General features: G+C 36.0%; 1 protein-coding gene across 4 annotated transcripts in view; it reads left to right on the top strand.

Moving 5' to 3' along the window:
- Positions 1–22,637, top strand: part of LOC102216981 (exportin-1) — a 29,959-nt gene continuing 7,322 nt past the window's right edge. For 2 of the 4 annotated variants that reach the window (XM_005795156.3, XM_023326918.1), the window contains exons 1-16: positions 1–377; positions 1,758–1,889; positions 2,028–2,129; positions 7,950–8,022; positions 10,400–10,461; positions 13,543–13,587; positions 13,987–14,168; positions 17,012–17,060; positions 17,148–17,267; positions 18,100–18,228; positions 18,305–18,463; positions 18,553–18,750; positions 19,341–19,479; positions 20,615–20,796; positions 21,597–21,753; positions 21,853–22,016. In XM_005795156.3, coding sequence (XP_005795213.1) covers positions 1,764–1,889; positions 2,028–2,129; positions 7,950–8,022; positions 10,400–10,461; positions 13,543–13,587; positions 13,987–14,168; positions 17,012–17,060; positions 17,148–17,267; positions 18,100–18,228; positions 18,305–18,463; positions 18,553–18,750; positions 19,341–19,479; positions 20,615–20,796; positions 21,597–21,753; positions 21,853–22,016 — 1,887 coding nt within the window. In that variant the 5' untranslated portion in view covers positions 1–377; positions 1,758–1,763. Of the gene's footprint in view, positions 378–1,757; positions 1,890–2,027; positions 2,130–2,745; positions 2,763–2,895; positions 2,963–7,949; positions 8,023–9,859; positions 9,909–10,399; positions 10,462–13,542; positions 13,588–13,986; positions 14,169–17,011; positions 17,061–17,147; positions 17,268–18,099; positions 18,229–18,304; positions 18,464–18,552; positions 18,751–19,340; positions 19,480–20,614; positions 20,797–21,596; positions 21,754–21,852; positions 22,017–22,637 lie in introns of those variants that run through there. The other 2 variants (XM_023326919.1, XM_023326920.1) reach the window with 2 other exon arrangements.

Genomic DNA, 22,637 nt, shown 5'->3' with positions numbered 1-22,637 from the left:
CAGTCTGAACCGGTTTCAACCGGTTGTGAGTTAGTTGCTTGAGAGAGGAGAGGAGGCGCAGGCACCACAACCTTTATACCGCCCCGCCGGAAAAATCACAAGAGTAACGAATTAATAAGTGAATCAAGGTTTTACTTTTATTTTTTCGTAAAATGTATCGGAAAGGAAGCTCGCTCGGTTTTCCGTAACTGTAGTTTTGGGAATCTAACATTCTTAGCAGCTAGGCATCATTCGCTGCTGGAGCTGGATTTAGTCAACGCTGAAACAGCAGCAAAAATAGGAAATCTTTCCAAATCAACAGTGAAGTGCTTCACTGTTAACCTTGTAGCTTCTTTTGGCAAACGCCGCTCTTTTGAGTCAGAGCCTTGGACTTTTAGGTAGGTAACCAGGGTTAAATGCAAACGTGCTGTGTTTTTTTAGTACTAAAATGCATATATTTGTAGGGATACGTATATATGCTGTTTAAACGCTACATTATATTGTCACGGTGTTTTTGAAAATAAGTGAATTCGGATAGCATTGCCAGCATCAGTAGGGATAACCAAGCAGCCATTGACTGACCGCTAGCTAGCGTTCGCAACTGTATTAGTTAAGCTAATGTTAGCAGTCAGGGGGAAAAGTGCTGGAACTTTTGTCATAGGGAGAAATTGTAGCAAAAAGTGCGACAACGCAGATGAATAAGTAACCATGTGCTTTCTGGTTAAACCCTCGCCTCTCCCACTGACTGTAGCAGCATCCACTCCTGTGCATGATCCGAGCGGATGTTAAGTTTATGTTGCTAGGTGCGCATCGTAACCTCTGCTATCTGTATCCAAGCAATACCGGAAAGAGTTTCGCATCAAGAATAATGCACACCAACTTCATAGTGGTGATGAACCAGCTTGATAGTAACGTGTTTGCATGGGCGTCCTCTGTCTCTGGCATCCTTGGTGGGAGTGGTTGTAGTGAGCAGTGAAAGGACCACATGTGACCAGTTCGTGTAACGACTAGCTGCAAATGGAGCGTCATTTGCGGGCTAATTATAGCATCGTGTGCGCGTTGTTTACACCCGTCTCGGCAGAGATATTGGGAATAACTTCCTACTGAGCTCCATGTCAGATTGAGTGTATATTTCTAGCCTTGGATTTGAGTTGGAGTCTGTTTTTGGACTGAATTCCGTTACATGCAGATGTAAACAATATGACGTCGCTTTGTATATCCGGCACGTGGCTCGTTAAAACCTTAATAAAGTGTGACTTTAGCCCTTGGTGTGTTGTAAGCAAGCTTGCTTCAAACCGCATGCTCAGGGTCCTATAAGAGGAAACTGAAATGTTTGGTCTACACAAACTAAGCAAAATCACAGACTTTTGGATTTCTGTTGCTTGCTCAAATTTGCTAATCGATGTTGACCTATTTTACCTTTTAGTAGTCACATTTTGCAGCCAATCGCCTGTTTAATTTACATCTTCAATAGTTTTGGTGTTGTATAGTCCAGGCTGGGAATATCAAGAGTTGTTATTCTGCCTAATAACCTAGAATAAGCAAAGCTGAACCATAAGAAAGATGAATGAAATTTCTTCATCTATTCATCTTATTTCCTCCAAAACATTGTCAGACATGTGACACCATGAGTTTAACTTCTCAAAGTGACAGCTCTCTAAATGATGTTTGTGATGTTTGTCAGCTGTTTGGACTCATTTCCTAACGAACGGTTCACATGACTTTGCCCACTGAGTGTGCTCTGTGCATTCATGACCCCCTCCCTGTCCTTGTTACAGGACTTTATGCCAGCAGTTATGACAATATTAGCAGACCATGCAGCACAACAGCTGCTGGACTTCAACCAGAAATTGGATATCAACTTGCTGGATAATGTGGTGAACTGCCTATATCATGGCGTGGGACCTCAGGTACGTTGTTGGCTTCATTAACCCAAACCGGACCCGGAATAATCAACAATCTAGTTTCTCTTACCATATTCTTTTCTTTAAAATAAACTGTTTTGTTGGTATGAACCTTGAAAAGTTCCCTCTGTTTTTGTATCGCAGCAAAGAATGGCGCAGGAAGTGTTGACACACTTAAAAGAGCATCCAGACGCGTGGACAAGAGTGGACACCATCCTGGAGTTCTCGCAAAACATGAACACCAAAGTAAGCTCGCCATAATTCAGAAAGTGAAGCTGGAAATGCATTTAATTTTGCTTTGAGGAAGATTTCTATTTGAATAAAACACATATTACAAGCTCTTTATCATGTATTGATAAAGTATTATACTGTGTTAGCCATTTAGCTATGCACATATAACTCATTTAGAAAGTTGACCCATGCCCTAACTTGCAAAAGTTACTCAAATGAAAATAAAAAGGAATCTGAACCACCCAGATAAACATTTGAAGCACATAAAAGCCAGCAGCTTTTCTCTCATGTACAAATCTGGCACAGTTTTCTACACTTCATGAGTAGAATAAAACAAATGTCATTTTAGTTTATGGCTTTGTGCACTCAGAGAATTGAATCCACCGAGTTTCATTTTGTTTTTTAACCCTAAGAGAGCCAGAACTGCGAAACTGAAACTGACTCCAACTTTGAAAGCATTTTAAGTGCAGCTTCCTCAAAGTAATATGAACATATGCATTGTTTAAATGTGCTTTGTTTTTGTTTCTGTAAGATTGCTTTTAATGATTGACAATAAGTCGCTGATGTCTGAGTTGACATGTTAATAGTACTTTTCTAGGTTTAAATATGTAATTTGCCAAATGAGTAGAAGAAGAGAGGAAGCCAAAGGTAAACACCTTCAAACATTTGGCTTTTGGTCTGGAAATAAAGTAATTGTAACATATATTTTAATGTAATACATTCAGGTTGTGACTATTTGATATTAATCACAATGTTCCATTATGTTTATGGCTTGTAATAGGAAGAAAGAGGGTGTGTCATCCCGTGCATCTTGACACAGCTAGGCTTTGACGGCAGGCCTCCAAAAGGTCTACCCTTTTTTAAATTACTTTTGACTGAATTTTGTTCATCCATTTTTTTTCCTGCATCTGTTTCACTGGACAGAGGGGGAGTGCAGGCTGCAGTCAGTAGGATCCATTGTCCTGAGACAATTTTTAAATGATTTAATTTCAGCTGTAGGGATCACGGCTCTGTTCCTGACTACGCTCTCTTCTTTACTTCTCATCTTTCCTTTTATTCCCTTTTCTTTTGTTTACCTCAATTAAATAAAAAAAATGGCCAGAACCTTTTATGGTAGCAATCGTTAGAAAAGATTTGGGAGTTTCTCTTCTTGTCTCCTGTGCTGATTTTTGCACTTTCGGAGTTAAAGGTGAAATAAAAACGCATCAATCCATGTGTTCTGCCATTCAGTTGACACCTGTGAGTGTTGCACTGTCACTGTGCCTGTAAGGAGATTTCACCTTTAATCTCTCAGCATATATTATCTGTAGCACTTTGGTGATCCTGCTTTAATAACATCCTATTCTACAAGTCATTCCTTTATTTTTTCTCCCCTCTAAAATTCATGTTCTCTTGAACTGATGATCCCTACCGTTGAAACAGTCAACTCAAGAAACAGTGATATCTCTGAAGTAAATGTTTTATTTGCCTTTTTTGTAGAACTTAACCTGCGGCTGGTCTCGCTGTTCCTTATGACGCACCAGATAAAGAAACGTAGTTTGGGTTATAAATGATGAAATTAAGTAACAATTCAACACACTTAAGTTGGAAAAAAGGCCTGATCTTGGATTGGGTATCAAAAACATTGCATTGTTTGGAGCTAATTTCCGAATAAGGATTTTTTTGCTGGGATTAGTGGATAATATTTTCTAAAATAAAAATGCATTAGGCTTTATTTTCCTGTTTAGGTCTGGTTCTGTTCACACCTCAACCTTTTTAACTGAATCTGAGGACAGGCACATATCTTATGCAACAGTGACCTCTTTTTTAAAGTGTACAAGTAATGTGCTATAAAATATAAAAGTGTTGGTTTCTATAGAGATTAATGGGAGTAAAATGGTGCCACTCTGTAGAGGAATCAATTCAGTCATGCCCATGTAGATTTATTTAAAATTAACATGGGGTATGTATTTATATTATTGCAATTGTGACGGATTTCCCTCCAATTTTTTTGCTTTAACATTCTTAGCTGATTTACAGTGTTCACAGTTCAGTATTCACTGATTTTTTTTCCTGCAAATTGTTCTTGGAAAGCATGCTTGTTTTGCACATTTTGTTCTTAAAGCAAATATGAAATATTCCAAAGAAAATCCAGATTGGGAAGCTGAAATACAGAGGCACAACACTACTCGACACCAGCCAATCCAGGAGCGGCATTTATTTACTTTGGCTCTGATTGACTGTAGATAAGGAAGCCTGTGATTCTTAGCTTCTGCTGTAGCACCAAGACGCCTTTCACTGTGCACATTACTGCTTAATAAAGTTTAATTTGGTGATTTCAACTATTAAAACAGGCAGTTTTAAGCATTTTTAAATGCTTTTAGAATCTGAAGTATAAATACTTAAATCAAATCTGCAGGTTTGCAGATTTTGCAGCTCTGACCTCTAATCCCCCCAATCCCACTGTACCACTTAATAATATTTTCTGCACTCATTAATAGATTAATGAAATATTTCAGTCAGGCCACCATTGTGCGGTGAAACACCTGCTTTTTTTATGTGATGAACTAGTTTTGTGTTCCTGCCTCAGTTCATGGGGTTGGGAGTTATTTTATTTTTTTATACCATTTAACCGTCCTGCTATGATCTGGTAAAACTAGATTCACTTCCGTTTTCTTTTATGACTTCATGTAATATAAAGCATTAACTTGGATTGGAAAACATTTTTTTTATTACTGTGGCATCGATAGACAATGAAATAATTGTAAGGATAAGAATTCAATCAGAAGGTATGTAAACTGTTGCAGTAAGATTACCATTATACCACTTTAAAATGTTGCATATTGCCCATGTGGGATAGAATTAAACAATGCACCATCAGGCCTGCATGATAACAAATTTAGCTAGCTGATAAATAGAAGTTATTGTGATAAACAATAATATTGTTTTTTGAGAACATTTTCAAGTAATGGTTATGGTGTAATGGTGCAAGAACACATGATCAAACATCAATAAACGTTAAATTCTGGTGAACATTTAACACTGGAACTGGAAGACATTTTAAATATCCAAAAATACAGACACAAAACAACAGAAACAACAAATAAAATGAATTTTGATGTTTCTCTAAATAAAAGTTTCCTTAAATATTTTAATCAAACCAAATCACCAGACTTATGTCATCCAGGTTTTAGTAGAAGTAAAGAAAAGAGAAAAGCGCTAAGTCATGTACATGGAAATTATTACGCTCGTTTTAATTCAACATAATGTTAATTTTTTTATTGTGACAGGCACCATACCAAAGTAAAGGGTCAGATTATGAGCAGAAGAAGAAAAGCCAATGCTCATTTTGAAGACATACAATTAGGACTGGACAATAAATCAGTAATGATAAATGCAGTGATAGACACATGACCAGTATCAATACATGTTCAATCTATAGAATATTCACTGAACTCCAATCCAGAACTGCACAGCATTATGGGAGATGTAGTTGGAGGAAGCTGTTTAGTTGCTCAACTTCTCACGGCCACCTAAGTAAAGTTGGTGGCATCAACTAGCTCACTTGCTCTTTGGTTACCTAGCAACTCACTCATTCTTTGGTTACCTAGCAACAACCTGTTGAGTAACTTGCACAGCTGCAGTTTCATTTTTCTCCACGGTGCCTCATAACTGATTAAACCTAAAACTAACAAATAATGGCATGGAGTGAAAACTGTGGATAAAACAAGAAAGTTCACGCCACCAGATGGGAATATTTCAGATATTTAAAACAAAAAAACTAATCAATAATTATTGATATCGACTGATATGAAATGTTTGTTGTGATACGTTTTTCAGCCGTATCGTCCAGCCATATGTACAGTGATTAAATATTATTTTCTTCTTTTCATTCTCTAAGTAAAACTGTACATTTTTGCTGGGGAATGCATTTGTTGAGCTAAAAATATTATAATTTAAAGCTCATATTAGCCTACAATTTAGAGTTACATCAACTCCTTAGAAAAAACTTTGTGAAACTGTCAGAAAAAGAATTGTAGATTTACACAACTACAGAGAAGGACATTGTCAAAGTCTGATGCTGACCAAAAACACAAACTCTGGTCCACCTACAAACCTAGATCTAACTTCGATTGAAGTGAACTCTTGCGTGGTTTTAAGGCGTCTGTGAACGCCAAGCGGACCAGAAAGTGGACTACAGTGTAAGGTACTCTGGGTAAATACAACCAAAAGAAACGCACGAGTCTAGCGGTAGCGGGAGAAATGGCTTTTTGCAAAAGACAAAAGGTAAATCCTACAACTGTTGAAATCTGACGCCGCTCCATTTTTGGTTCCTTTCAAGCTGGAAGTTGCGTTTAGTGTTGTCTTCAGAAGTTTGTCTGGCGTTTCTTTTGGTACTTCTTGGTGTACAGGTTCTTCTAAGATTTTTCTTTGTTGGACACAGTGCAGCGTGGAAGCAAACTGCTGAAACTGAAAACATAACAAATGTTGCAACTTTGGTCCCCAATCATACCAAGTCTAGTGGAAAACTAACCAAGAAAGAAAGCCCTGCTATATTTCTACAATGACAAAGGGGGAAAGTCATCCATCCAGAAAGACCTGATCTTACATGTGTAATGTATAAGTCACAGGAAATCCACAAATTCTGACTTGCAGATCCAGTTCTTGTTTTTAGGAATTATACCAGGTGTTATAAAGTCACCCTGCCTAATAAAAGTTTTCATCTAATGTGCGAATGTATAGATTCCTGAGTGTTTATTTATACGAAGGTATAGTCTGTCATAGACCTGTCACGATAACAAATTTTGCCGAACGATAAATTGTCCCAGAATTTCTTGCGATAAACAATAATACTGTTGTTTTGGACCATTTTCAAGTAATGTAATGGTATGAATGTAATTGAGTATCTTTTATATAATCAGGAAAAACAACTAATTGAAATAAAAGAAATTTCTTTTCCAAGAGTAAACTGACCAAGACAGCAGCATAAAACATGCAACAAATCCCAATTATAACGGTGACGGCATAATAATTCAACAACAAATTCTCAAAAATCAATAAACTTTAAATTCTAGTGAACATTTAACACTGGGACTGGAAAACATTTTAAACATCAAAAAATATTTTATATTTTTACAGACACTTCAAAATGACTTATGAAGTGTCTGTGAACAAAATTATCCTTCAAAAAAAAGGGCTAGCTGAGACCAAAATACCAAACTGAAAACTTTTATCCTCCAGTTTTTGGTAGAAAGAGAAATAATAAATTATGCAAATGGAAATTATTGGGCTTGTTTGAATTTATCATGCGATTAATTGATTTATTGCTTATTGTGACAGGCCTAGTCTCTCGTCTCTCGTTAAGTAACAACTTTCATCACTTTCTCCTTTATGCAGTTTTAATAAAGCTATGGTTTAGTTTTCCTCAGCTATTTGTCTTTTTAGCCTCAGTTACTTAAAAAAATTCATTTTGAAATGATACGCTGTGAAATATCCAATTGCAAGTTCTTGATTCCCAACCTGAGATGGCCTTTTGTAGCATTTTTGACCTCAATCTGAGGCGTCTGCGCTCTGCATGGTTAATAGGTCGGCATATGTTTTTGGTGCCTTTTGCTAACTGGTGCGACGCTGGAAGTAACAGCAGGACATCTGCAGCGTTTTCAGCGTAACGCTCTGTGTAGAGACTTTCATAGGCAAGGTGCAAAATCTGCATGAAATGGATCAGTCCAATCAATTTTAGAAATCCAGGCCAACAAACTGTTTTTGGTTTGTATTAAGGTGACACAGTTCTTGTTCTCAAGTGTTAAAGTTTTTTTTCTTCCTTGCTAATGCTGCTTCCTTGTTGCATTTTTACAGTACTATGCTCTTCAGATACTGGAAACAGTTATCAAAACAAGATGGAAGATTCTGCCCCGAAATCAATGTGAAGGTAAGCGTTCACCCTGTGGTGGATGTAACAGTACTCGGCGTTTAATGTGGGTTTAAATGTTGTGACGTGTGGTTGCCATGTTGAAGAGTATTCCCCTGCTAAGCATGCTAGACTGTTTTCTGCTCCACTGGCTTGCACTCACTTTTGGGACCAGCTAGAAGAAAAAGCAACTAAAACTCAAACACTCCAGCAGTTTTTTAAAATTCACTTAGATTTGTTGGCATCTCTTAAAAGTAGTAGATGAATACTGTCACTATTTAAATGAAATGAAATGGTAGCACCCTGGCTTGCAGTTTTTATGTCAGTTTGTTGGGATCTGATGGTTCTGATCTGCTGCTTTGCCCTCTTGCTGTCATAGGGAGTGAGGAAGGGGTAGTTTGACGCAGTTACCCTCTCCACTGTTCCCTGTAGAGTCCTACGCAGTTTTTGGGAAATTTTCTGGTCACAAGAGAGACAGACTTTTCCAGAAATCTTAATGTTCATTTTTGCCTTGATGTGTAGCTGAGGTAGGTTTTTGGTAGAAGTAATATTAGGGCTAGGCTAAGAGATTTATTTATTTTTAATTACGAGAGTAGGCATTATATTATGAGCACAAACATGCAATATTACCAGAAGAGAGTTGGTAGATTAATAGAAAAAGTTGTTTTAATTAGAAAATAAAGTTAGAGCGTTTTTAAGATCTAATGTGAGCAGTTTGGCAAACCGTGTGGTTCTTTCTTCAAAAAACTATTTTATGATTGTTTAAAAGTCCTTCCGCTGATAATAATGTTATGATGTGTTAAAAATTAAAGTATTTCCTTATTTGTAAAACAAATGACAAAGTATAACTTATTGCGACTTTATTCTGGTAACATTATGACTGTATTCTCATTATTTCAACTTTACTCTGGAAATGTTTCAATTTATTCTCATTATGAATTTATTTTGGTGTGATTCTGACTTCATTGTCATTCAACTTTATTCTTGTAATATGACTTTATTCTCATATTACGAATTCCTTTTGGTATTACTATGACTCTATTATCACACAACTTTGTACTGATAACATTAGAACTTTATTTTTATTCTTGCATTACTATGTCTTGTAGTAATATTACAACTATTAACATACAACTTCACTCTTGAATTATTACAACTTTAATCTGGTAACAAACTTTATTCTCGAATTATGACTTTATTCTGGTAATATTACAACAAATTACTTACAACTTCATTCTTGCATTATTACAACTTTCATTTGGTAACAACGACTTTATTCTTACATTTTTATGACTTTATTCTCACGTTATGACTTTATTCTCTCGTTATTACAACTTTAATCAGGTAAAGATGACTTTATTCTTGCATTATGACTTTAATTTGGGATTATTACAACTTATTATTACAACTTCATTTTCATAATACTATTCTTGCAACTTTATTCTTACATTGTTGCGACTTCAGTCTCGTAGTTAGATTTTTATCTTAGCCTGGCCCTAATGCTCCTTCGTAGATTTTTAAAGATGCATAACGTCAGATGATGCCATGTATGTGCATTGTGTTGGTACAATAATCTGATTATGCTACTGAAAAACACCATAAATGGTTTAATGTCCAGATTTTAATTTCTGCCTAATTGCCCATCGGCTTGCTTTTTAAGCACCAACAGCTTTAAGGCCTAAAAAATAAAAAGACATAACTGATAATTGCCCTCAATTTTATTGTTTTTGAAGAGAGAGAGAAAAAGAATTGGTAATCAATGTCAAATCAGTTGATTCTGCCTCCCTCCATTCTTCTATAAGTTTACTAAAAATTCATTTTTCCCATTGACCTAAGACTTACCTGCTTCTGACCGTAGATGCCTGAATTTTGTTCAAGTGGCAAACCCAGTGCAGGGCGACCGGCAAGTATGTCTTTTCCCCCTTGTGTCAGAGTATTGCCTCGTTTTCGGCTCCTCTCACCACACCCCAGCACATCATTTCCAGCACAGCCAAAAGCGAGGGTGCTGAAACTTAGTGTTTCTTTCCTTTGTGTTTTTTCTTTTTTAAAACATACCTATCACATTGATAGTTTTGCATGTAAAAAAAAAAACACAAAGGAAATGTAACTTCCACTGAACTGACCAGAATGTTTTTGCCCTGCAGCAGTTCAGTGGTAGTTGCAGTAAATATTCGTGGTTTACAATTGGCTTTGCAACAGTATGAAAGTGGAGGGCCACACCTTCTTTTCTTAAAAGTGTAAAAATGTGGGATAAGTTGGGTAGTTAGCTTGATGCCAGCAGATTGAGGGTTATTGTGTAATTTCCTTCAGGCAGCTCGTCATGTCAGAATATGTTGACATAAATGTTGTTGTTGGCGACGCTAACGCTCTCTTTCTGATGCCTTTGTGTATTTGCCAGGTATAAAAAAGTATGTTGTTGGGCTCATTATTAAGACTTCATCGGATGCTTCAAGTGTAGAGGTGAGTGAATCTTTAAATAATGTTTACATTGTGTTGTAGTCTAGGAAGTTAGCTCTGTTTTCTGTTTTGTGCCTTTAACATCTACACATTTTGCAACATTATTACAAATTTGTACATAACAGATCAACAAAAGTAGACATCACATGCTTTTTCAGCAGTTTTGAAAAAACTGTTTTTAATATATGCATGAAACCTTTCTTTGCTCTAATACCTTTCAATAAAGTTTAGTGCTAATGTTTACCTCCAGAGATCACACAACTGGAAAATTGTCAACCTGTGTGTAACTTAGCACAGCTGACAAGTTGGGAGGGGGGAGTTCTTCAGAAGTTAAAAGCAGATTTAGCTTATAAAACGCCATCACAAGCTTTAAACATCCCAATAATGAAAAGATGGTGGACTATCTGAAAACCTGCAAAGACGAGGCCATCCAGCTGAACTGACAGGCCAGACAAGGAGAACATTAATCAAATTCAAAATCAATTCAGAAATACTTTATTTCCCAAAGGGAAATTAAATAGGAAAGCAGACAAGAGGCTCATGGCCAAAACCTGTTAGGAGCGAAGAAACCAATCGTAAACGTACAGCCAGAATTATAATGGAACAGTTTGGATTACAGCATATTAATGTGTTCCAGAGGCCTAATTAAAGCCCAGACCTACACGCTTAATCCAATGACAATGAAAAATGGGACACATTTCTGTTTCTAGATGTGCAAAACTAGTTTGAATGTGAGTTTTAAAGGTAGGGCTGAATCGATTAATGACGATTAATAGATTATTGAAATAGTCGTCAACTTATTCGGTCATCGATTAATCATTAACTGGAGTTTACAGAGTCAAAAAAGGCCATTTGCTAAAATAACATACTCAGATGAGTAATTAAGCCAAAACTGTACAAAAATACATACATTTTGCATTTGAAACTAAAAAAACAACTTTAGTCTGTAAAATGTGTTCTAACCAGAACTTCTCAAACAGCAATTTTAGCTTCAACTGGTTCAAATTTTGCAAAAAAACCCCAAACCTTTAACTATGTAATTATTAAACTGTTAATCCAAAAATACAATCAATAAATAAAGCAGAAAGTGTTGAGCTTTTCAGATGTTTTTATAAATATTGTTTTACTTGCATAATTTGCTATAAATCATTATCGTACACTAAAGGAATGCTACGTTGTTGCATTTTAGGCAATAAAATGTTTTACTTTCTTATTTAAGAAAGAACTTGAATTTGTTTATTTGCATATTTTAATTTATTTCTATTTTTATATTTATTAGTAAAAAGCTCAAATGTAAAAATCTATAGAATGTGCCAGTTTTTTTAAATCAAATAATCGTCAAATTATTGTGACAAATATTTGATGAATTGTCACAATAATCAGTAACTAAATTAATTGTTAGTTGCAGCTAGGCCTGCCACAATAAGCAATAAATCAATTTATCAATCAATTGTGTTTACAAATGGAAAGAAGCTCAATCGATTTATAGTTTTTCTCTCTTTCTATAAAAACTGGATAGTAAAAGTCTTCAGTTTGGTGTTTTCGTCTCAACTAATCCTGATTTTGAACAACAATTTTGTTTACAGAGACTCAATAATTCATTTTGTTTATTTATTTATTTTTTTTTATTTTGGATATTTAAAGTGTTTTCCAGTTCCATTGTTAAACATTCAATAGAATTTAAAGTTTATTCATTTTTGAGAATGTGTTCTTGCATTATTATTACTTTAAAATAATCTCAAAACAACAATATAATCTTTTATCGCAATAACTTCTGGAACAATTTATCATCCAAGAAAATTTCTTCTGGGTAAAATTTCTGCATTCTTTCATAATTACTTCCTACTTTTTGTTTGTCGGTCACATAAAAACCCACATAGAGATAAAATATGAGTAGATTCCCAGCATATGAATACTTGGAGAAAAGAAGCGGCAGTTAAAGAACTGGGTGGAGAACATGCAGCCTGCTGCAGAGTTTTCAGTCGCAGAAGGTCGCAGGGTTAAATTGGACGTCTCGGTCCGTCTCAGGCTGGATTAAAAGCTCAGATGTTTTGATTGTTCTTATGGGAAAGGAAGCAAAACCTTTTCTGCTCTTCATTCTGGAGAGAAATGCAAAAATGTTTAATCCAAATATGGAATAGATGAGAATCTGACTGCCTAGTTTGACCTTTAACTTTACTGAACTTTAAAATAAATGAGATGTTTTGTTTCTGATGTCATAAAGTCAACACCTGCACCATTTCATAAGAGGTCAGTATATCTTTAAGATAACATCAGAATAATGAGTTCTGTGACACCAAACTTACTGAAAAACAAGAAGGAAACCAGTAAGTTACAATTATTTTAAAGTATTACTTTGTGTTTGTGTTACTGGACAAACAACTGGATGGACTTTTAGTTTAGTTTGGATGCTAATCTAAATAATTGTCCACACTTCCTCCACTCTAATTAAATTATTCTTTGCATATTTTTCTTTTTACTCTTTTTTTTCTTCTTTTTTGCTATTTGTCTAGGAAATGTTCTCTATTTTAAAAAACTTTAAGCAGAAGATGACTTTTTAAAGGGCTGGAAGTGTTTTGTGTTTGTAAAATTACTACAATTTCTGTGAAATTTGTCTGGATTATTTGTGATAGATCAACAAAAAAAAAGGAGCATAACATGATTTTCAGCAGTTTTTCTTTACAAGCTCTTTTTTTTTCTTCTCCTGTTTTTACACTTTTTAAAATTTCTTTTCCACTTTTCTTTTTCTTTTGTAACATTATTTTTTATAATTTTTTGCTATTTTACTTAATTTTTAATGTGTAATTTTTGCTCTGTTGTATAAAAAATGCTCTACGTATGACGTTTGATTGAAATAATCAACAAATTAGTGGGTGAATTTTTAGGAATAATGTTAGTTTACCAGCCACTGAAGCTTGTAATGTTATGATTACGGTAATTATGCTTATGATTTAGGTTTAGTTGAACTTTATAAATGTTATAAAGATTTGTCCAGCCCGTTACAAAAACTACTGGTTTAATAATTTAGTTTGTTCAACTTTATTATATAAAAGGATTATTCATGTCCTTTTTTCTCTGTTGTAGAAAGAGAAAGTGTACATTGGAAAGCTGAACATGATCCTGGTTCAGGTAAGTTTAATAATTTTCTAAGAGTTCATGTTTATTAAATCCTCAAGTTTTGGATTTACATCATATTAATTTTGATTCATGTCTCTTAAAACTTTATTTTCTGACCAATGTTGGTGCCATTATATTGTGAAACAGCAGACCAAATAAGGGAAACAGAGGTGACAATGTTTTTATGGTTGGAATGATCGATGTTATTCAGCATATTCTATTTACACCCTATTAAAAATATTATTTTAAATTGATTAGAGGAACATACAACCTTATTTAATGAAAACAAAAAGTAAACTATAGTAACTATTTCAAGATTAAGGTAGTTTTATAGTTATGATGACAGTAGAAAACGTTCCTTTTGCTTCTTCTTCGACTGATTTTGATGCATTTAATAAAATGTGTTCACAGATCCTAAAGCAGGAGTGGCCCAAACACTGGCCCACATTTATCAGTGACATTGTAGGCGCCAGCCGCACCAGCGAGAGCCTCTGTCAGAACAACATGGTCATCCTGAAGCTGCTCAGTGAGGAAGTCTTTGACTTTTCCAGCGGACAGATGACCCAGGTCAAGGCAAAGCACCTGAAAGACAGGTGAGAGTCGGACATGTTGCTGCTGCTGTTTGTGGAATGAATGAATGAATGAATGAATGAATGAATGAATGAATGAAGTCGCTGTCATCTGCTAGGTAGAGTACCCAAAAGTTTTTTCAAGTAAGAGTAGCTGTACTTAAACTATATTTTTACTCAAGTGAAAGAAAAAAGTTCAACAAATTACTAAAGTGAGAATAGCACTACTTGACCAAAATAGAAAGTTAAGTGGAAATTTTGGTATTTTAAGGATGAAAATGACAATAATTCATATAAGTAACAAAAAATAACAAAATCAGATAAAAGAAAATGTTTCCAAATCTGTTTCTTTCAATAAAAAAAAAACTTAAGAAACTTTAACAGAAACTGCATGTGTGTGTCTGGTGAACTTTTGGTTAAAACATGTTTTTTAATTTTTTTATTCAGTGGGTAGAAAATCCAGAAATTTTACTCAAGTAGGAGTAGAAATACTTCATGATGAAATTACTCAAGAAGTACAGAGTAGCAAAAGTACTAATAAAAGTAAAAAATTTCAAAATGATTACTCAAGTAAATGTAACTAGTTACTATCCAACTCTGAGTAGAACTACTTCAAATATATTTTAACTAAAGTAATAGTAAAAAGTAGCCATTCAAGAAATTCCTCAAAAGTAAAGTATTTGGTAAAAAGTCTGAGTAACTGATCAAATTGTCAATCATGTAATACTTAAAATTAACATGGGATGGACCAAAATGTAAATTTATGTGAAAATTTTGGTATGTTAAGGAACAAAATTATTTCAATTGGTTTTGTAACAGTTACAGGCAAAAAAAAAAAAGTGACAACGATAAATCAGAATTTATCACAATAAATGATAAACAATACGATAATCCCCCGGCCCTAATATTAACTTTATGCTTTTGTTGATGAATGCAGCCATTCCAGGTTGAGATGAAAAACCACTACAATCAGAAGAAAAAAATATCTTAATTTAACAATCCCTGCTGCACTGAATGAACATTAATTATTTACCTTATTAGCAAAGGTGACTAATACCTTTCTGTTTGTACTTTGCTGTTTTTGACTACAATAAACAAGACTGCTGTTAAAGTAAAACAAGGCAATTAAACAGTTTATCATTTCATAGTAGTATCACTGTTACAGAAGTATGTGTTGTTCTGGACTATAAATAGTCTTATTTTCTACACTATTTATAGTCTTGGAGTCTTCCATCAGGCGGTTAGTGATTCAAATTGTTTATTTTTCAAGTTACCTTCTTAAAAAAAATTTACAAGCTGTCTTGTTTGCCCTCAATAAACTGAAATGTCTCCAAAAAAGGACATGCTGAGCAAGCAGCAGGCTGACCGTCTCTCCCGCAGGATGTTCATGTGAGACGATTGTCCCCTGAAAATCTAATTATGCAACAACTACATGTATTTGGTTGTAAGCAGAAACTTACAACAAAATACAGGACTGTTGTGGAGCTTTGGATTGAAGATCAACCCCAATATCCTACATAAAAAGATTGAATCTAACGCTGGACTGATTTGATCAACACTGCACTCTAGAACCAACTAAATATCCTCAACATTACTCATTAATCTCACCGTCAGAGGAAGGTTTTCTATTAAACTTGAGAAGCACTTGTGATAAAAAAAAAATGTCTTGGGGGTAGCCTAAAGCTGGGGAATATATTTTAGCTCAAACTGTACGACTAAATATCTGGGTTCAATAATTCACAGACCAAAAATCCGTTTCTCACACTTGTGACCCGATGCGAAGAAGAAAAACAGAGAAGTGAGGATAATGAGAGAACTAGAGCAAGAAAATAAATCAATAATGTATCACAATAAACACATGATCAATATATGATACATCTGATAGAATATTCACTGAACTCTGATCCAGAACCGCACAGCATTCTGTGAAATGTAGGCAGAGGGGAGACTTCAGCCACTCAACCTCTCACAGCCAGCTGAGCTAAGTTGGTGGAATCAACTCACTCACTCATTCTGGTTACCTAGCAACTCACCAATTCTTTGGTTACCTAGCAACAGCCTGTCGAGTAAGTTCCGCAGCAGCAGATTAAAGTTTTAAACTTTGCCTCACAACTGCTTAAAAATAAAACAACAATGGCGAGGAGTGAAAATTGGATAAAACTGGAAAGCCAGTGCCACCAGTTTTCCAGAGATTTAAAACAAACGAATTGATAATTATTGATATCTCGATAAAGCAATAAATCAGTTAACCGCATGATAAATTAAAACGAGCTCAATAATTTCCATCGGGTGATTTATTGTTTTTCTCTTTTCCCTCTTTCTACCAAAAACTGGATGGCAAATGTCTTCAGTTTGATGCTTTGGTGTCAACTAAACCTTTTTTTTGAAGTACAATTTTGTTTACAAAGACTTGATTCATTTTATTTGTTGTTTTTGCTTTGTTTATTTTTGATATTTAAAATCTCTTAAAGTTTCGGTGTTAAATGTTCATTAAAATTTAAAGTTTATTGATCTTTGAGAATGTGTTCTTCCATTATTATGCGATTATTTTAGTTGAAAATAGTCTCAGAACAACAATATTATCGCTAATCGCAATAACTTATCGTACAGCAAAATGTATAGTTCTGAGGCAGAAATGTTTAGACCCCAAATATTTTTTCAGTATTTTGACACTAGAACATTTCAAATAAACCTTGTTCTTGCTGCGATGTATTAAATTAATTTGGGTATATTTTTCCTCAAGAAGAGGCCAAGGGTTTGAGAGGTTAAATTCCTCAGTCTGACCTTGGTGGCTTTTTCTAACCTTCTCGTTTATTTTGTTGGTTTTATGAATGCTGATGTTCTTTAATGTCTTCTTTTCCTTTCAGCATGTGCAATGAATTCTCCCAGATTTTCCAGCTTTGCCAGTTTGTCATGGTATGATATTCACCCCATCTCCTTAATTTATGATCCATCACATACCAGTTTGGTTTTCACATATTTTTGTCCTCGTTTGCCCTTTAGGAAAACTCCCAGAATGCCCCTTTGGTCCACGCTACCCTGGAGACGCTCCTGCGTTTTCTCAACTGGATCCCACTGGGATACATCTTTGAAACCAAACTAATCAGCACATTGGTGTATAAGGTGGGGATTACATGAAGAGTACCTAATAAATGTACTCAAGTAAGAGTAGCACTACTTTTACTTGTTATTCTAGTAAAAGTAAAAAGTAGCCATCCAAGAGTAAAACATTTTTTAATTTAATATTTAAAAATTATGTCATCAGATGAACCAAAAATATAAAGTAAAGTGGAAATTTTGGTATTTTAAGGACAGAAATGACAATAATTCATACAGGTATCAAATAATAAAAAAAATAAGGCAAAAGAAATTGTTTCCAAATCTGTTTCTTTCGAGAAAAAAACTTATGAAACTTTAACCAAAACTGCAGATGTGTATCTGTGTTTGGTGAATTTTGATTAAAACATGTTTGTTTTTCATTCAGTGGGCAGAAAATCCAGAAATTTTACTCAAATAAGAATAGAAATACTTCATAGTAAAATTACTCAAGTAAAAACTATGGCTTAGTTTCAAAAAAGGAAAAAGTACAGTGTAGTAAAAACATATAATTGTCATTCAGTGTGGGGATAATTAAATATGAGAGGGGCAGGAAATCTTAAGATCATCTTGTATCGTCTCCCTGCTGCTTTTCGATCAGATTATATAAAATTGCATTCAACGGGCATGATCATTTGTTTTATTTTTTTCTTCTGATTTTACCTTTGTCTGTTCAAAATAAATAATTAAAAATACTCCAAAAATTAAATTTCTTTCAAAAAAGTGACTAAATCAAAAGTAAATACAACTAGTTACTACTCAACTCTGATTTTGAGTAACTCTCCCACCAGATACTTTTTTGTTTTTCGGTTTATATGAAACCCAGTTAGTTTGTTGAACATCTGAAATCTCCCTGCAGTTCCTGAACGTTCCCATGTTCCGAAACGTGACGTTAAAGTGCCTGACGGAGATTGCCGGCGTGAGCGTGAGCCAGTACGAGGAGCAGTTTGTTACCCTCTTCACTCTGACCATGTGTCAGCTCAAACAGGTGGGTTGAACCCAAACTTTTTTCATTTTCCTGCCGTCTGAGAGTCGGATTTTTACCGAGAAACGTCTCTGTTAAGATGCTGCCGCTGAACACCAACATCCGGCTGGCCTACGCCAACGGGAAAGACGACGAGCAGAACTTCATCCAGAACCTCAGCCTGTTTCTGTGCACGTTCCTCAAAGAGCACGGGCAGCTCATCGAGAAGCGGCTCAACCTCAGAGAGACACTAATGGAGGTGGGAGGAAGTTCTCAGGCTTTATTTTTAAGGAAAAAAGTCAAATTAAAGATGTAACGTCTGTATCTCAACTTGCCTTTCTCATCCAGGCACTCCACTACATGCTGCTGGTGTCGGAGGTTGAAGAGACGGAGATCTTTAAAATTTGTCTGGAGTACTGGAACCACTTGGCTGCTGAACTTTACAGAGAGAGTCCGTTCTCCACGTCTACGTCCCCCCTGCTCTCGGGCAACCAGCACTTTGATGTGCCGCCTCGCAGACAGCTCTATCTCCCCGTTCTCTCCAAGGTGCAGCAAAATGTCGCATCTCTTGTTTCTCTTTTTGGGTTGAAAATGGCTAAGATTACGTATTATAAATGTGCACAATAAGTATAAAGACATACTTTCTCACCAATGGGTTTTTAAATGTCCATTTGCAGCTTTTGCATCTGATTCTTATCATAAAATCACTCGAGTCGTTTGTGTCAAATAAATTATCAAAAGCTCTAAAATAAAAGCAGATTTGTGCCCATGACGACTGTATGGGCTCTGAATGCATGATGTAACTGCTGTGCAGAGTTTTGAGATGTTGACAGCGATGCTTTTGCATACTTATTGTTTTATTAATGAATCATGACGTAGAGCAGTTGACACGGACGAGGTTGAGAAGCTTTAACCTTTTGAATCCTGCAGCGCCTCAACTCACAGACGCACTAGAATTATTTGGCACCGCTGTAAGACGCGTTGCTGCCAAAAAGAGACCCAACTTGCATTGGCACTCATAAATCAGCACCCTCTAAAGTAGAGTAAATATTTCCCCCCTCTGGTAATGCCTTAAAGTAAATTTATACATCTGAAGTATGCATGTCCTGACAGATGATTTTTATATCCCGGGGCAGGTGCGTCTCCTGATGGTGAGTCGGATGGCTAAGCCGGAGGAAGTGCTGGTGGTGGAGAACGACCAGGGGGAGGTGGTCCGGGAGTTCATGAAGGACACGGATTCCATCAACCTCTACAAGAACATGAGGGAAACCCTGGGTATGAGCTGATAACTGGGGCATCTGGAGTTCACATTCTCTGCAGGGATCCTTAAGGACAGATATATTATTGCTCTGTCTTCAGGTTCTGCTAATTTAATCAGATTATTATCGTATGACATGAGTAAATCTGGCCTTAAGCATGGACCCAGAATGTTATTACATTTGATTGGAGGTCGAAGTTGCAACATTTGTTACATTTTTCAGGTGGTGCGGTGCGCTTTCACACTGCACTGTCAAACAAACCAATCCGCTTGACAAAACTTTTTCCCCTCCTCGCCTGTGGGGGGCGCTACACCTAGAATCACTTAAGAAGGCAATGAGCGTTTACAAAATGTAAACAAAAATGGATTAGCATCAAATTTTAGGGTCTTTGTCTTTGGTAAAAGACCATAATAAATTTATCCTGCTAATGCTAGACTCGTGCATTTGTTTTGGGGGTATTTTACCCAGAATACCTTTCGCTGTAGTCCATTTCCTGCTTTTGGAGCGGTCTCTGGTATGCTTGGCGTTCACATATGCATTCGAACCAGAGTTCACTTCACCCGAACTGAAACCAAGGTTTTTAGGCTTACAAACTGAACCGTTTGAAAGACCTGTTCCCCTCCCCGCCTGTAGTGGCGCTGCACCAAGAACTACTGAAGAAAACCACACGAAAACCTATGAAGAAGACCTTCTTCACAAAATGTAAACAAATTTTAACGGTTGCCTTATTTCTCTGGTGTCTTTGGTTAAAAACAAAAAAACCACAACCCGTTTCTCCAGCTAGCGCTACACTAGCCCATTTGTTTTGGTTGTATTTACCCAGAATTCCCTGCTTTATTGTCCACTTCTTGCTTTTGGAGCAGTCTCTGGTCTGCTTGGCGTTCACATATGCATTCAAATCGCTCCAGACTTCAGTTTAAGGTTTTTAGGCGGTTTGCTTTCATGCTGTACTGCGTCAAACAAACCAACCTGTTTGAAAAACCTGTTGCCCTCCTCACCTGTGGGGGGCGCTGCACCCAGAACCATTCAAGAAAATAACACAGAAACCTCTGAGTAATTTGTCTCATATTTTCAAAGTTCTAGGTGACTTAACTATCTGTTGGTTTGGCGCTTTACTCCGTCTGACCTCGTGTCGCTTCGCCCTCCTGCAGTTTACCTGACTCACTTGGATTACGCGGACACAGAGCGCATCATGACGGAGAAGCTTCACAACCAGGTGAACGGGTCTGAATGGTCCTGGAAAAACCTCAACACGTTGTGCTGGGCCATCGGGTCCATCAGCGGCGCCATGCACGAGGAAGACGAGAAGCGATTCCTCGTTACTGTCATTAAGGTAAAATATACGAATCATTTTCTTATTAACATAAGTCTGGGGTGTCAAAATGTTTTTCAATAAGGGCCAAAATACCAAATACTTTTTTTTTTTTATAAGCTCAGCAGTAAATCAAACAATATTTTAATGGAACAAAGAGACACTTTTTTGTCTTAATAAAAGCCAGTTTTCTAACTTTTTGGGTAATTAGTTGAACATAAAATAACTTAGTCAGAACGATTCAACGGCGATTTCTGAAACAAATGGAATAAATAAAACCAAACAAAGCTCCTGATTATTGTAGAAGTATGCAAACTTTTACTTTTTGCATTTATTTCTTTAATGAGACAAAATAATAAAACGGATTCCAGAGGTATTTCTTCTTGTTAATTTTTCTAATCTTTGAGTCTATTCCCAGCAGCAAAAATAAGAAATTTATTTCATAAAACTAATATCAACAAGGTTTAATACAATAATTAATGTGGATGCTTTTAGCCCTACTTAATATGAAATTAAAATAAAAACAATTTGTTCCTAGCAATTTCCGTTAAAGAAGAATTATATTTCTCATTTAAATTGATAAGTCGAGCAGAAAGAAAGGCTATGCTGTTACATTTCAGGCAATAAAACGTTTTTATTATTATCTAATAAAGGTACTGAATTATTTATTTATTTGCATCTTTTAACATATTTTAATCTTGTATATATAAAAAAAGTTTAAACAAAACGTTTGCCACATTTTTTAGTCTGATTATAATTGTTAGTTGCAGCTGTAAGTGAGAACACATCTTAAAGGATCTGTTGTGTTTTGTTTTTTTTAGGATCTGTTGGGTCTGTGTGAGCAGAAGAGAGGAAAAGACAACAAGGCCATCATCGCTTCCAACATCATGTACATCGTCGGCCAGTATCCCCGCTTCCTCAGAGCTCACTGGAAGTTCCTTAAAACCGTCGTAAACAAGCTGTTTGAGTTCATGCACGGTAAAAATAAAGAACCAAAAGCCTTTTTCATCACCTGGTGGAGCTAAGGGGAATTATTTTTCAAATTTTTAAAATATATTCTGTCTTCTTGTTTCTCAGAAACCCATGACGGCGTCCAGGACATGGCGTGCGACACCTTCATCAAGATAGCGCAGAAGTGCAGACGCCACTTCATCCAGGTCCAGGTGGGCGAGGTGATGCCGTTCATCGACGAGATCCTGAACAACATCAACACCATCATCTGCGACCTCCAGCCGCAGCAGGTCAGCTCCAGACGATTATTAATCATGATTAACTGATTATTGAGTTGTTAGATAATTTAGTGATCGAATAATAGTTAAAAGGAGGAAATTCAAAACAGACAATTTTGCTGAAAGAGCAGCATATTCAGATGAGTAATTAAGCCAAAATATACATATTTTGCATCTAAGATGGAAGAAAAAAAGACTTTAAATATTTCTATACATGTTCAGTTTTAGCTTTAGTACAGACTCTGTAAAAAAAAAAAAAAAAGCCAATGGGCACCTTTTGATATCTATGTATTAATCTGTTAATCCACAAAAATAGCCAGCAGATTAGCCAAAAACAAATCTTTCCAATCAGTTTCTTTCAATAAAAACTGATGAAACTTTAACAGAAACTGCAGGTGAGTCTGGTGAGTTTGTGGTTAAAACATGTTTGTCTTGCGGCGTGCTGTGGTGGCGTAGGGGGTTAGCACGCCCCACGTTTGGAGGCCTTAGTCCTCGACACGGACGTCGCTGGTTCGACTCCCGGTCCCGACGACCTTTACCGCATGTCTTCCCCCCTCTCCTCACCCTCCTTCCTGTCTGCCTACTGTACAAAAAATACGAGCCACTAGCGCCACAAAAACTCTTCGGAGAAAA

This window comes from Xiphophorus maculatus, chromosome 22 (genome assembly GCF_002775205.1).
Source record: "Xiphophorus maculatus strain JP 163 A chromosome 22, X_maculatus-5.0-male, whole genome shotgun sequence".
In the NCBI taxonomy this organism is placed as follows: domain Eukaryota; kingdom Metazoa; phylum Chordata; class Actinopteri; order Cyprinodontiformes; family Poeciliidae; genus Xiphophorus; species Xiphophorus maculatus.
This window is presented reverse-complemented; position numbering and strand designations above follow the sequence as displayed.